Source organism: Fundulus heteroclitus, chromosome 19 (genome assembly GCF_011125445.2).
Source record: "Fundulus heteroclitus isolate FHET01 chromosome 19, MU-UCD_Fhet_4.1, whole genome shotgun sequence".
In the NCBI taxonomy this organism is placed as follows: domain Eukaryota; kingdom Metazoa; phylum Chordata; class Actinopteri; order Cyprinodontiformes; family Fundulidae; genus Fundulus; species Fundulus heteroclitus.
Window position 1 is genome coordinate 11,573,156 of NC_046379.1, and position 12,651 is coordinate 11,585,806.

Sequence of the window (12,651 nt, forward strand, 5' to 3'; positions counted from 1 at the left end):
TATATATATATATATATATATATATATATATATATATAGTATATATAATATATATATATATATATATATATATATAGATTATTCATGCAGGGTGGTGGTATGGCTGGTGCTTGTATCCAGTGGTCATTGTGAGAGAGGTTGAGCACACCCTGTACAGGTTGGTAGTCCATAATAGGGCAGGCTTTATTATGATAAACAAAAATAATATTGTAGAATTTTTACACATTTGTTTGGTTGGGGGGAATTAAAAGCACACTAAATGCACCTTGTATTGTACATGCACAGACTAAATATCTTTGATTTCGTTCATTTAATTATGAATTTCCTCACGTACTGATTTGGATATCATTTTAAATGTGCTTAATTGCATGAGAACCCCCCCCCCCCCCCCTCCTCTTACATGACATTTATTATCTGGCAATGGGGAAATTCGGGTGTGACACAGTTACACACAATTATTAGCAATGAAAAGAAAAAAACACTAGTCTAATCAAAAATTACCTTTAAAGAAATACCAAGAGTAGAAGATAAAAAAGTAAATCCCAGAGTAAATAAATATTGCACAGTGGAAAAAGAAATTTGTTTAAAATCTGTTTAAATGTGTTTTACCTGTACACTTCAGAGAGACAGATAAGACAATATATATTAACGTTTATATATATATATGCACCTGAATGTGATTTACTTTAGGGTCCTAAGCAGTCGCAAAGTTTGCTTCTACCTCAGGCTGGCCTTACAAACAATAACTCTAGCCATTACATATACACAGTTGCACAGGGAACCTTTCCACTTCTAAATAACAAACTAAAAATAAATCATATTTAAACTATATTAAGCAATCAAAGTCTATTTATTCCTGAAAATGGCATGTAAAGTTTAAATAAAATCTCTCAGGAGTGAATCAAACCTTTTCCAAATAGATAGAAATGTATTTAATCTGGGGGCAAATGGCGCCTGCTGAGTCTTCTTTAGCCAGGAAATCAATCATTCTAGACGGATTTTAAAACGTTCAGACTCTGCCAATCCTCCAATTAGTTAGATAAATTCCGACGGGAATGCATATCGCTCTCCCCCTGGCTGTTGAGAGGTTTTTTTCTTCCCCCCTCTCTGTGGAGCGCTGACGGCGGTCGGTCACGCTCCGTTCTCGTCGGCGTCCCCGACACTCTGCACTGCGCGCCTCTGAGAGCGACCAACAGCAGAGAGATAATGCGCCTGGCAGCAGTGTCTGCACTGCTACCACAATGGGAGGAGTGTGAAAGTTATCCTGAGCCCTGCCCACTTACTGTAAGACATTTAAGAAGTTGGAGAGCTGCAAACGCAGACACTTAAGCCTTAAATCTTGATGATAGACTAACTGATTAGAACAAAACTTATGATTATTTTACTGGCAATTTCATTAGAAGTTTCATAGTTGATATGGATCCCTAAGGTGTTTTTTTTTTCTTCACAAACAGTATTAAACAGACTTGTTAAAGGGAAAAGAGACCGCTGGTACTTTGAAACAATGGCAATTACCAGTGAGTTTGGTTTGAAGAGCAGCAGCATCATCAAGGAATGGAGCGGACAGGTCCACCCTGCCCTGGTTGCATCTTTTGTTTTCCTCTTCTGCCTGGAAGCCCTGTCTGTGGGTCAGAAATCTCAGGCTGAAAGAGGAGACTGCCGGGACCCTTGCCTGGCCTGTGGTTGGCAATGCCATGCAGCTGGGGTCAGATGCCTCACATCACACTGGCCAAGCTTGCCAAGAAGTACGGCAATGTGTACCAGATAAGGGCTCGGCTGCAGCGACCGTGGTGGTCCTCAACGGAGACCAGGCGATACACCAGGCGCTGATTCAACACAGCACAGAGTTTGCAGGCAGACCAAACTTTGTCTCGTTTCAGATGATCTCTGGAGGCAGGAGCCTGACGTTCACTAACTACAGCAAACAGTGGAAAGCACACAGGAAGGTTGCCCAGTCGACTCTCAGAGCGTTTTCCTCTGCAAACAGTCAGACTAAAAAAAACTTTGAGCAGCATGTGCTGGCAGAGGCCACAGAACTGGTACAGGTATTCCTACGTCAGAGCGCTAATGGACAGTATTTTTACCCAGCTTATGAGTTTACAGTGGCTGCTGCTAACATCATGTGTGCTCTTTGCTTTGGAAGGAGATATGGACACGATGACCAGGAGTTCAGAACCTTGTTGCAGAGTATCGACAAGTTTGGGGAGACTGTTGGGGCAGGTAGCTTGGTTGATGTCATGCCCTGGCTGCAGTCCTTCCCTAATCCAGTTCGAAATATCTATGAAACTTTCAAAACCATAAACACTGAGTTTTTTAACTATGTGAAAGACAAAGTGGTACAGCACAGAGAGTCCTTCAACCCTGAGGTGACCCGGGACATGAGTGATGCATTCATTAGGGTTATTGAGCATGAGGAGAGCACATTGTCCAGGGAGTTTGTTGAAGCAACTGTCACTGACCTGATCGGGGCAGGTCAAGATACGATGTCGACATTCATGCAGTGGCTTGTCCACCTGCTGGTCAAATACCCAGACTACCAAACCAAACTGCAGCAGCTCATTGACAAAGTGGTGGGCCGAGACCGGCTGCCGTCAGTCGAGGACAGAAGTAATCTGGCTCTTCTGGACGCCTTCATCTACGAGACGATGCGCTTCACCAGCTTTGTCCCATTCACCATCCCGCACTCAACCACATCGGACGTCACCATCGAAAGCCTCCACATCCCCAAGGACACGGTGGTCTTCATCAATCAGTGGTCTGTCAATCACGATCCCCTGAAGTGGAAGGACCCCCATGTATTCGACCCCATGCGCTTCCTCGACGAGAACGGTGCCCTGGACAGAGACAGAACCAACAGCGTGATGATTTTCTCAACAGGTAAGAGACGTTGCATCGGCTCTCAGATTGCCAAGGTGCAGGTGTTTCTGTTTTCGGCCGTCTTGCTGCATCAGCTCACCTTTGAGAGCGACTCATCCTTACCTCCTACTCTGGAATGCTCCTACGGCCTCACACTGAGGCCCCTCCAGTTCAATGTGAGAGCCAAGCTCAGGGGAAAGTTGCTTGATGTGGTTTCCCCCAGCATAAACACGTTGCCCTAAGGCTGTGCTTCTGTTAAACACTTTACCGCCAGTGACATTTAAGAATGAGTATAACTATACATGCACTAGACAGTTTTGATATTTAACAAGAATATTTAATTCATGTATTAGATTTTATGTTAGTGGGGAACTAAAATGATAATTTCAAAGATGTCTTCTGCAAATGGATCATATGTTTATGGACTTTTTTGAACATTGGAAAGTATGAAATAACTGCTTCTCCAAACACTCTAAACTTGATAAGATGTAATAGAGAAATGTCTGGTTGTTTGTCATCCACAACTGAGCATGTATATGTGTGCAGAAGTGACATTTAAAGTATTGCAGATGTTTATGAAATACTTGTGAATGTGATTAAGACACTTGAAGGCCCATTGTTCTCATTTGTTTATGCAAAAATATATTTTAACCTTCCCACATAATTCATATTAATGTATGGCAAAAACTGTTTAAATGTAATCACTATCTACTGTATCCAATGCATAAACACGCAACAGAAAATAAAACTCAGACGTGAGAAAGGAGTCTTTCATCGGGAGGAGGATCCACAACTTTTCCAAGGAGATGGTTGAGACAACACTGGGGACCGCAAGCACTGAAAGACTTTCTGCATCAAAGCTTCACTTTCACTGTACAAGCACTGCAGCTACCATTGTGCCAAGCCCCCTTTTTTCCTTCGACACGAGAAAACACATGTGCAAGACATTTCTCTCACTCGTGAGGCATTCTTAAAACCATGTTTGTTTACAGTACAGTTTTTCAAAGCTACACGGATGTCAGTGTGCTCCTTTTAAGCCTCGGTGTTCAGGAGCTGACGTTGTAATGCCCAAGGGACGTATTTTTCTGTCTGTGTCACGGCAAAACAATTTTAACACCGGTCGGCCTCAAGTATTAAAGCTTCCAATCTGGAGTTGTTGCTTTAGTGTTTGATGCCCACTGAGCCTTTATATACTGAACAAAAATAAGCTGTATTTAAATTAAAAGTGAAATGTAAATTGTTGGTGTGCTTGATTTATTTTACCTTAAGGAAAGGAAGGGAAAAAGCATCTCAGTATGAAACTTGGAACAAGAAAAGGTGTTTTTCTGACAACAGTATGAAACAGATAAATGGAGATTAGTGGATTAATAAAGTAAAGGCTAATTTGTTGCACAAGCAGGTTAATTCATCATTCATCTTTGCCAAATTCTATTTAAAGCTCATTGGAAGCATCACATCTTTCTCTTAAAACATCAGTTTTTCCTGTGTAAACACTTTGTTTCTAAACTTTATGGACCAAAATTAATTTTAGTTTTTTCAATGATTGGATGTTGAAATTTTAAGCTTTGATGCTCTCTTTCCTTAGTATAGAAGGACACATCTAGTTTTAACATAGTAAATGTTTTCATATTTTGTTATATAACCTCAAACTTCTATAACCTGTATTAGGATTATTTGAGGGGGGAAAAACATGAAGCAACTTCTAATGGTGTTGGATTACACTGTAGAAATCTGCTTTGTGCATGAGAATAAATGACTTCCCATTCATTGTTGATTATTTATTTCATATGAATCTTATTTGTGCTTAATATTTAGAATTGTTATTAGCAGCCATTTTGAAATAAATATCTTCTTTATATCCTACATTATGTAAACTTTTATTGACTCCGAGGCTTTATATTTTACATTTTTTGCACCATAAGTAATCTAGGTGCCTTCTCTGCCTTCCACAAACACTTCTAGAACGAGAAGAGTGGGAACAGGACTAAGGTCGGCAGGCAGAGGTCAAAATGGGAGGTGGCAGACAGTCGCTGACCCCTCCCACCAAAGTGATATATATAAGTGAGGTGTTAAGTGTTGAATGTGTGTTACTCTAATGACAACAAGACAAAAGCTGAAATTGCCAAAATTTGGGTTCTTTCTTGCAAATTTCTGAGGAGGAAGGGTAAGAAAACTTTTGAGACCTGCTTAAAAATTCTTTTTAGCATTCTAATTTGATATATTGTATTAAAAAAATTATTTCAATGATTTAAACTATATTTATTTACTTCACAAAGCATAATGGCTCAAATGGATGCCGAGTTTGATTTGAGGAGCGGCAGCATCATCAAGGGTTGGAGCGGACATGTCCAGCCTGCTCTCGTCGCCGCGGTTGTTTTTCTTTTTTGTCTGGAAGCCTGTCTGTGGGTCAGGAACCTTAAACTCAAGAGGAGACTGCCGGGACCTTTTGCTTGGCCTGTGGTTGGCAACGCCTTGCAGCTGGGCCACATGCCTCACATCACCTTCGCCGAGCTTGCTAAGAAATACGGAGATGTGTATCAGATCCGCTTGGGCTGCAGCGACATCGTGGTCCTGAACGGCGCCCGGGTGATCCGAGAAGCCCTGGTACAGCACAGCACAGAGTTTGCAGGGAGGCCAAACTTTGTGTCCTTTCAGAATGTGTCAGGAGGGAAGAGTCTAAGTTTCAATAACTACAGCAAACAGTGGAGGATGCACAGAAAGATAGCTCAAACCACAATCCGAGCGTTCTCATCTTTCAACAGCCGTACCAAAAAAGCTTTTGAGCATCAAATTGTGGCTGAGGCCACAGAACTGGTAGAGATTTTCCTCCAACTCAGCACTCAAGGCCAGTATTTCAACCCCGGGAATGAGCTGACAGTAGCTGCTGCTAATGTGATTTGTGCCCTTTGCTTTGGAAAACGCTATGGGCACAATGATGCTGAGTTCAGAGCCTTGTTGCGTCATGTAGATCTGTTCGGACGGACAGTGGGGGCTGGAAGCTTGGTTGATGTCATGCCGTGGCTTCAGTCTTTCCCCAATCCTGTTCGAAGTGTATTCAAGACTTTTAAATGGTTGAATCAAGAGTTCTTCAACTTTGTCAGCAGCAAAGTGGAGGAGCACAGGCAGACCTTTGATCCACACAACATCAGGGATATGAGTGATGCCATTATAGAGCTCATTGATGAGTCTGACGGTGACACAGAGATCACCAAAGAATACACAGAGGCAACGGTGGCAGATTTGATCGGCGCAGGCATGGACACTGTCTCCACCGCTCTCCACTGGATTGTTCTCTTGTTAGCTAAGCACCCTGACATTCAAACCAAACTCCATGAGCTGATTGACAGGGTGGTGGGGAGAGGCAGGCTGCCATCTGTTGTGGACAGAGCACACATGCCTTACCTGGATGCCTTCATCTATGAGACAATGCGTTTCACCAGCTTCGTCCCTGTCACCATCCCCCATTTGACCATGTCAGACGTAACTGTGGGGGATTTAAGCATCCCCAAAGACACTGTGATCTTTATCAACCAGTGGTCTGTCAATCACGACCCCCTGAGGTGGAAGGACCCTCAAGCCTTTGACCCCTCCCGCTTCTTAGATGAAAACGGCTCCCTGGATAAGGATCTGACAAACAATGTTATGATCTTCTCAGCAGGGAAGAGGCGATGTATCGGGGACCAGGTCGCAAAGGTTGAGATTTTTTTGTTCTTTGCAATCCTGCTGCATCAATGCAGCTTTGAAAAATGCCCAGATGAGGATTTCTCTCTGAACTACAGTTATGGCTTAACATTGAAGCCTTTAGATTACAAAATCGCTGCCAAACTCAGAGGAGAATTGCTAAAACACAAGTGAAAACTGTTCAATAAAACAAGCTTGTGAACTAACCAGTTATATTTTAAAGATTCTATTTTTAAAATACAATAAACTTTGACTAACCACTGAAATTAAATGATTAAGACTACTATTTGAGTAGAGTTCAAATCTTATACATAATTCTTATGTATTAGAATTATATAATTCATAATTCTTATGTATAAGAAAGTTCAACTCCAAAGTTAAAAGTAAACATAAAATAGAGTATACATTGCTGGAATAGTCAAAATTACACATACAACATTAATTAATGGTGATTTATACATTTATCTTATGTATATTGCTGTCTTTTCCACTAATAATGAATAGCTTGCTTTTTGTTTCGCGGAGTTACTCCGAGGTTAATTTATATTTGGTGTGCTGGACCTTTTCCAAGCACACTGATAAACTCATTTGATTAATAGGGAGCATTGTGGGTGTTAGAGGTTGCATGCATTTCAATTGGGTAGATTTGGGTTATTAATCAGTATTTCTGAGCAGTTTAAAACCTGACATTTTAGCCTAATTGTTCTCCGTTAACAAAACACAACAAATCAAATGACAAAGGTTGACTGAACCAACATCTTTTGTTGAAATCTAATATAGGTAGGAGTTTTTACTAAATGAAAGCACGTATTGTTCTACGAGTTAAATTATTCCTGAACATTACATCAACAACCTAATACCCTTGATTAACATTTAAATAACTAGTTTATATTTAACATATTTTCCTTTTTTTATACATGAGCTTCTATAGGCTACTATTTGAGACATAAAATGTATGTGTTGTGGAACCTTTGAAAAACCCACTGGCTAGACAAGGATTTCTGTTTTCTTTATCTCTTTGATGTTTTAAACTTTTCACAAATTGTATTAATGCATACGACAATGACTACGGACTAGTCTACAGAGTTGCCAAACCCTTGTAATATCAAGCTTTTAAAGGGCAAACAAAATCAAATTTCTTGTCACTAGTTAAATGGATTTAAATGTGGCTACAACAATAAACATGTTGTATTGTTCAATGTCATTTTTTTCAGTAGAATTGTTTAAATTATATAAATATTTTCACTCCACGTAATAGCCTCTGTATACTAATTTTACTTTTTTTCTCTATCAAGAAACAATGAGAATAGTTTGTACTTTTGTTAAGGTGTTGGATCTTTTTAAAAGCTTTCACAATAAACATACAACAAACAAGTTTGTGCAGCTCTTCTTTTCATTTTGTACAGCGCATTTGTGCAGCACTTATCATTATCTTATTCGTAAGGCCAATACATACTCCACAAGTAAAAATAACTTTGTTCTTTTACCTGAGGCTGCAAGTACAAGAACAAAGTTTTTTCCTGGCCATGATATTTCATACTTCATAAGAACTCAAGTGTAGAACGCCTTGGAAGTCTTCGTAGGTGTTCTGAACTGCAGCAGACCACCTTCGTATTTTTCTGACACAAAATAAGAAAAAGGTTCTGCCCAAAATATGCTTTAAGAAAAAGCTGCAATAATAGAATTATTTCATTTTGCTTTTGCACCACTGGGAAAGAGAGCAAGTTTCTCTGGTCTTGCAGATGTGTGCACATTATTTCTGTGGAAACACTCCTAACTATATCATCTGAACGGTTTTAAAAAAAAACAATAATTTATACAAACAATTTCACATGTATATGGTTCAGTAAATGTATTATTAAACTATTATGTTTATTTGATAGTTCACAAATTTCTGATTAAACTGAAACTAGAAACCTTTAATTTGAACTATAAAGTTCTCTTCAAAACACTGGTCAGTAAGTAAAGCTGCTCCTCTGTGCTGTGTTCCACACTGGCTCAAAGAGTATTGTACAAATGCTTTTACATTCCTTTCACTTTAAAAGTTAACTTTGCTCTTTTGCATTTTATCAGCAAAACATAAAACAGGACCTTCTAAAATAAAAGATGGAAATTAGAAAACTTTCTTGACTGTCAATAGCTTTTTGTACCATTTATTTAGACATAAATCATTTGAATTAACAGTATTGCTTGAGGAAATAAGGATTTATAAGGAATAATCTCAAATGGGGTTCTGTTAAACCAGTTAATATAAAATAAGAAGTTTATATCTTTGTAGCAGTAGATAACTGTCATTGCCTTGACCAAAGTGCAGAATAGTGTTAGGTAATGGTATTCCTGTGTAAAACACAGGCTGATCAAAGTGTGTAAAGAATTTTTGGTCACAGTTACACTAAGAAAGGTACAAACTGCAGGCAAGATAATAACTTCTTCTTTGAAGAGAATATTACATGGGCTTTAGCGCTAGGGTCGGCGATTTTTTCCAGAAGTTTCCCAAAGTCCCTTTTTGAATAACTTCACTGCAAAAACGGATCTAAAAATAAGTAAAATGTTCTTAAAGTTAGTGTTTTTGTCCTTGATTTGAGCAGGTAAATAAGATTATCTGCCAATGGAATGAGTATTTTGACCCTTAAAATAAGATAATTAGACATCCTGCACTTAAAATAAGATGATGGAGATGAGTTGTTCCTATTTTAAGTGCAAAAATCTTATTACATTGGCAAATCATCTTATTTACCTACTCAAATCAAGGACAAATGCACTCATTTTAACAACATTTTACTTATTTTTAGTTCCGTTTTTGCAGTGTTTGCATGCGCAAGAGCGTCTTACCTTGCTCCTACCTTCCACTCAATTAGCCCAGATCAACTCCACCTGCTGCCAGTAATTACTGTCAACTCTGGTCACCTGTTCACCTGCCTGCATATACCTGCCTCAGTCATCCACTCGCTGCCAGAACGTCTGATCTCATCTTATGTGCTTTGACTACCAGTGTGTGCTCAGCCAGCTGGACTCTTCCAATAAACTTGCCTGTCTACCTGCTGCAGTCCTGCCTGCTCACTCTGGTGGTTTCCCAGTCCACATCGCCTGTTCTGGTTTGTCACTACCTGCATCTTCTGGTTTCCTGCATCGTTCCTGCCTACCTGCACCTTCAGCCATAACCCATCTGTCTAATCTGGTTCTGCCTGCCTGCCTCAGCTGCTACTACTCGTCCTCACAATAAACATTTTCAAAACGTAACTCTGTGTCCGGCTGAATATCGGGTTCATCAGCAGTAATCATTACAGTCACCCAGCATTAGAAAAAGTGCTTCTGAACAGGATTAACAACTACAGCTTTAATTCTAACGCTTCAACTTATTTGTTTAAAGCCATTTTTTTTTCCTTTTTATTAAGAAAACTAAAACTATGTTGTTTCCTTTCGGCAAATGTGGTTCATAAATATTAAAGTATCTTGTGTGTTTCTTTCTCCCCCATTTCTTATAGGATAATTACCGCTGTGATTGGTCTTGTGTATACCTGTGCTGCTTCCTCACATGAGCAAAGCAGCAGCAGAACTTACTTGGAGTAAAACACAACAGAGTGAAGAAATTCAGTACTTTCACTGGCATCGATGCTACATAGACCCCAGAGGATGGAATGAGATGCTTGACCTCCCTCAGTTCCAGCAACGCTTCCCAAAAAGTCCTTGAAATGTGTCCAACCTAAAGACTCCCTTTTACCCCCAACCCACTAACTCTGTGCTCCACACTCCCCACAGCGCTTGACCTGTGGAGTTTTACTTCTAAAAGGAAAACAAGAAAGTTGCTGTCCGACACTTTTCCAGCTCTGAGAATATTCACATTTTGCACGTACGCACAGCCACAGAATGACCTCCTAGAGGGCTCCCTCTGCAACCATCACACACAGCTGACTATGCAAACACCCATCTACTCTGCTTGTAGGTTTGGCAAGTAGATTAAAATCAGCGTTTAAAACATGACACGCATTGCTGTAAAAGACTAACTGAGCTGTCCGGAAAAATTCCCCTCTTGTCGAGAGTCATCTTTTGCTAGAACACATAGAAACATCATGTCTGAGCACTGGTTACGTCAGACAAATTTCCAATAAAACTTGACATTACCACAATTTCCTTCTACAGTTCCTTGGAAAAAAGGCACTGTAGAATGAAGTGATGTGTGTTTGTATTCAGCCCCCTTTAATATATTATTTCCAAAGTAGCTCAAACTCAGTGAGATTGGATTGAGGATGTCTGGGAACAGAAATTTTCATGTTTCTCCACAGATTCTTGATTGAATTTAAGTTTTATATTTGATTGGGCCTTTCCTAAGACATTTTCTTCCAGGATTCTGTTGGATTTAGCTTCATAAAGTTTCTCCTCAGATGTCCCTGCTTTAGGACACTGCATGATAATACCAACACGATGTTTTACTATGGAGATGATATATCCGTAATAATCTGCAGTACTAGTTTTCCGCCACACGTCGCATTTTGCACGTTGGCCATAAAGTTACATGTTGGTCTCACCTGAGCGGAGCACTTTCTCCCACATGTTTGCTGTGTCACTAATGACTTCTAGAAAACTACAAACTTCTTATGGCCTTCTTTCCACAATGGCTTTCCTTTTGCCTATTTTCCATATAGACATAAAAAGAGTTTTTGGGAGCAGCACTAATAGCTGTCCTGTCGACAGATTGTCCCACCTGTGCAGGACCTCTGCAGCTCCCCCAGAGACCCCACAGACCTCCAAGCTGCTTCTGTGATGAATGATCTCCTTACCTGACTTTTCATTTTAGGTGGTTAGGCCATGTCCTGATAGGCTTGTGTAAACCCCCTTACATTTTTAGATGATAATAAACATTACTCTTTGGGAAGTTCAAAGGTTTAAAGTTTGACCTGTCCGGTGTATTCCTTGGTCTTAAAATGCTGTTTTTTCTCATGTTCTCTGACAAACCTTCAAACTGCTGTATCCTGGGTGTAAATTATACAGAGATTGACTCTATTTACTAATCAGGTCACTTCTAAAGACAAAGATAATCAGTTTTAAGGATAACAGAGTAAAGGGGTGGGTAAAGATGCATTTAAATCCAATAGAATTACTCTGATTTGTAGAAAGCTTTGAAAATCCTCTGTAATTTCATTTCAACCTATCAAATCTGAAAAAAAAAGGTTTTTGGTTGTGACATTACAAAATGGTGAAAAAGACTTAACAATTGAAGAAAAGTTGCTCAGAATTACTGCTCCAAAAAAATAAATAAAGGAAAGACTTAAAAAACACAATGTAACTCCAAGTCAATCACACTTCTGTGAAATCAAACTGTCCACTTACGAAGCAACACTGATTGACAACAGGTGGAAACTCCAGCCAATTAGCAAGACACGCCAATAAAGGAGTGGTCTCTGGTCCCATGTTGGGACCAGAGACCACATCTCAGTTCCTCTGCCTTTTGGCTGATGTTTTGGTCACTTTTTAATCCTAGCATTGGTTTCACTCCAGTGGTAGCATGAGACGGAGTCTACAACTCACACAAGTGGCTCAGGTAGTGCAGCTCATCCAGGATGGTGCATCAGTGCGAGCTGTGGCAAGAAGGTTTTGTGTGTCTGTCAGCGTAGTGTCCAGAGCACGGAGGTGCTACCAGGAGATAGGCCAGTACATCAGGAGACATGGAGGAGGTTGTGGCAGGGCAACAACCCAGCAGCAGAACCGCTACCTCCACCTTTACACAAGGAGGAACAGGAGGAGCACTACCAGAGCCCTGCAAGATTACCTCCAGCAGGCCTCTAATGTGCATGTGTGCTCAAACAATAGTCCAGGTCTGGGAGAAGATCCCTCAAGAGACCATCTGTCACCTCATCAGGTCATACAGGCTACTGAGCCTCATTTTGAGTTGTTTTAAGGACATTACATCTAAGTTGGATCTGCCTCTAGTGTGTTTTTTACACTTAAATTTTGAGTGTGGCTCCAAATCCAGACTTCCATGAGCTAATAAATTTGATTTCCATTGATAATTTTAGTGTGATTTTGTTGTCAGCATATTCAACTATATAAAGAACAAAGTATTTAAGAAGAATATTTAATTCATTCAGAACTAGGATATGTTTCAGAATAGATTTG

General features: G+C 39.9%; 1 protein-coding gene and 1 pseudogene across 1 annotated transcript; both read left to right on the forward strand.

The window, feature by feature from the left end:
* The first annotated feature begins 1,474 nt into the window (after positions 1-1,474).
* Positions 1,475-4,623, forward strand: LOC118566951 (annotated as a pseudogene).
* A 264-nt stretch (positions 4,624-4,887) lies between these two features.
* LOC118566952 (cytochrome P450 1B1-like) lies at positions 4,888-8,310 on the forward strand. The gene is made up of 2 exons (XM_036150723.1): positions 4,888-5,020; positions 5,133-8,310. The coding sequence occupies exon 2, from the start codon at positions 5,137-5,139 to the stop codon at positions 6,709-6,711; it is 1,575 nt and encodes a 524-aa protein (XP_036006616.1). The 5' UTR covers positions 4,888-5,020; positions 5,133-5,136; the 3' UTR covers positions 6,712-8,310.
* Positions 8,311-12,651: the final 4,341 nt, after the last annotated feature.